At 28.0% G+C, this 3,084-nt stretch overlaps 1 protein-coding gene across 1 annotated transcript; it reads left to right on the top strand.

Moving 5' to 3' along the window:
- The first annotated feature begins 689 nt into the window (after positions 1 to 689).
- LOC107058325 (insoluble matrix shell protein 4-like) lies at positions 690 to 1,514 on the top strand. Its single transcript, XM_015303878.1, has one exon. It carries the CDS (start codon positions 690 to 692, stop codon positions 1,512 to 1,514), a length of 825 nt encoding a protein of 274 aa, XP_015159364.1.
- Positions 1,515 to 3,084: the final 1,570 nt, after the last annotated feature.

The following is a 3,084-nucleotide window of genomic DNA, read 5'->3' as shown; positions in this document are numbered from 1 at the left end:
TAGTATTCGATTTATTTCCTATTTTTGGGGGTTATGTGCTAAATTTATGAAATTGATAGTTATTGTTTACTTTTTGACTTTTCAACCATAATTATACTATTTATTAATTCTAGTCTTTTCTCTTAATTTTCAATTTTAATTATTTATTTATTTTAGTTTTTCCTATTTTTTGGGGATTTTGTACCTATTTTTGGGGGCATGATAATCATGTATAAAATTTAATTATTTTATCTTACCAATTAATGGTTATTACTGTGCTTTTCAAAAAAAAAAAAATTACATTTTCGATTCACCATTATTTTATCTCATAAGTCCATCACTTTTCAATAGATTTGTTATCATTTACCTTTAGTTCTTCTTTCAATATAATATGAATGCACCAACCTTACAATGATAATTACACCAATATCATGTAATAGATAATAACTTTTGAATACTACACCAAATATTAGAGACATCACAGTTATTTTCATTTATTAAAATTTACAATTAGTTCATAACCATTTACATATAAAAATTTGTGCATAAAAAGACAACTTAAGTTCAAAAACTCGCAATCGGAAAAGTTATACCACTCAATAAACCAATAACTAAAAGTTTCAACTACATAATGTTTTAAGTAAAAATAAAATAAAAACAACACACTATTGTTAAGCGTGATCCACAAATTTGAGGCAAGTCTTCCTGTTATGCTCGAGTGTACCACATTTACTACAAATGACTATACTTCTCTTGCATTTTTTTTGTTGAATCCCTTCTTACGATCATTATGTGGTGGTCTGCCTGGTTGCTTTCTTGCAATTAGAGGTAACATTACCTCTTCCAAAACATGTGATGGAATATCCCAAGTGCTTTCGCAAGGCAAACATGCTGGTATACAAAAAGGCAAACATGTTGGTATACAAAATGGTAATCATGCTGGTATACAAAATGGTAATCATGCTGGTATACAAAATGGTAATCATGCTGGTATACAAAATGGTAATCATGCTGGTATACAAAATGGTAATCATGCTGGTATACAAAATGGTAATCATGCTGGTATACAAAATGGTAATCATGCTGGTATACAAAATGGTAATCATGCTGGTATACAAAATGGTAATCATGCTGGTATACAAAATGGTAATCATGCTGGTATACAAAATGGTAATCATGCTGGTATACAAAATGGTAATCATGCTGGTATACAAAATGGTAATCATGCTGGTATACAAAATGGTAATCATGCTGGTATACAAAATGGTAATCATGCTGGTATACAAAATGGTAATCATGCTGGTATACAAAATGGTAATCATGCTGGTATACAAAATGGTAATCATGCTGGTATACAAAATGGTAATCATGCTGGTATACAAAATGGTAATCATGCTGGTATACAAAATGGTAATCATGCTGGTATACAAAATGGTAATCATGCTGGTATACAAAATGGTAATCATGCTGGTATACAAAATGGTAATCATGCTGGTATACAAAATGGTAATCATGCTGGTATACAAAATGGTTGACGACTAAATTAGCTTACTACACCATCATTTTCATCAAATCATTTACCAAAAAACAATAGATGTACCAAAATATTAGCTTGAAAGTTTGTGTTTATATAAGGTCTAAAGATACCAATTACACCAGATCACACACCAAAAGAAATTTTCAAATTATGGTGTTTATGTAAGGCCTAAAAAATACTAATTACATCAGATCACATACAAAAAGAAATTCTCAAAAATTGTGTTTATGTATGGACTAAAAGATATTCAAGTGCACTGATCCATTACACTTAATGTTAGACCAAAAAAAATTCATTGAATCTGACGTTTAATAAATGTATTTAAATATGCCATCATTAACACCAAATTATTTACCCAATATTAATCATCAAAGCTTATTTTTCTATTCGACCTAATAGATAACACTCACACAAAAAAAACTATGACTTATGGTGTTTATACAAACATAATACAGAATAACAATTACACCAAATCATCACACCATGTGCACCTAATAATCTACCAAAAATATTAATAAAATTTACTATATACTAAACCACAAAACCATCGTTTCACCAAACCATTTACCAAAGCAGAATCACACAATATGAATTTTATACTAAACAACAAAACCCTACAAATTAAAGCAACGAATCAATACCAAAAAATAACACACCACTCAATATACCCAAATCCAATCTATAAAAGTGATTGATAAACGACCTTAATTCAGCTTTAACAAAAAACATATACCCAACATAATAGATTATAAGATAATGATTATGAAAAAAATAATTCAAATATATTAAATAAAATAATTAAAATAATCACGTAGAAAAATACTAATTCAATCGTGATTTATCACAAATACTTGATGCGTCCCATCGTCCGTTGTGTTGAATTAGAACTGAAAAATTATTGGTATGTTTGAACTGTCGATCAGAAGGGAGTAGAAGGAGACTTTTATTTTTGTTAAAAAAACCCTTTTTTATGGGAAAGAATATATAACAAATCTGAGTAAATCGTGGAAGGTAAAAGAATTGGAGAAAATCAGGGAATATAAGAAAATCGTGGTTGACTAATTCTACGCTTCCCTTTTTTTTAAATACTAAATTCTAGTTTTGAAAAAAAAAACTATTGCTATATAGACAAAAAAAAACTATTGCTATATAGTAGTAATTAAGGTACTTAAATTGTATACTTAAGTTTTTTTCCCTTCATAAAATCCTTGTGGTACTGTAAATGCTGTAAATTTTTTAAGATTCTTCTTCTAACTTTAAGTGGTAAAATCCTGATTTGCAGTAAAATTTACTAAAGTAATTATATCCTTGTAATTGTCTTATTTTTAATATTTTATTTGGTATTGGGTAATTATATGTTTTAGTTTTTGCATTTAAATTTCTATAATCAATAACCATTTTACTTTTTCCTCTTTTTTGTTCACTATGTTTATTTACTATAAATGCTGGACTTGTATGCTTGCTATTGCTTTCTTGTATGTACCCTTTTTCTAGTAATTCACTTATATGTATCTTAAATTCTGTTAAATCATTAAAATTATATTTTAATGGTTTTTGGGTTATTATAC

The sequence above is a fragment of the Solanum tuberosum genome, unplaced genomic scaffold (genome assembly GCF_000226075.1).
Source record: "Solanum tuberosum cultivar DM 1-3 516 R44 unplaced genomic scaffold, SolTub_3.0 scf00018, whole genome shotgun sequence".
Lineage (NCBI taxonomy): Eukaryota > Viridiplantae > Streptophyta > Magnoliopsida > Solanales > Solanaceae > Solanum > Solanum tuberosum.
This window is presented reverse-complemented; position numbering and strand designations above follow the sequence as displayed.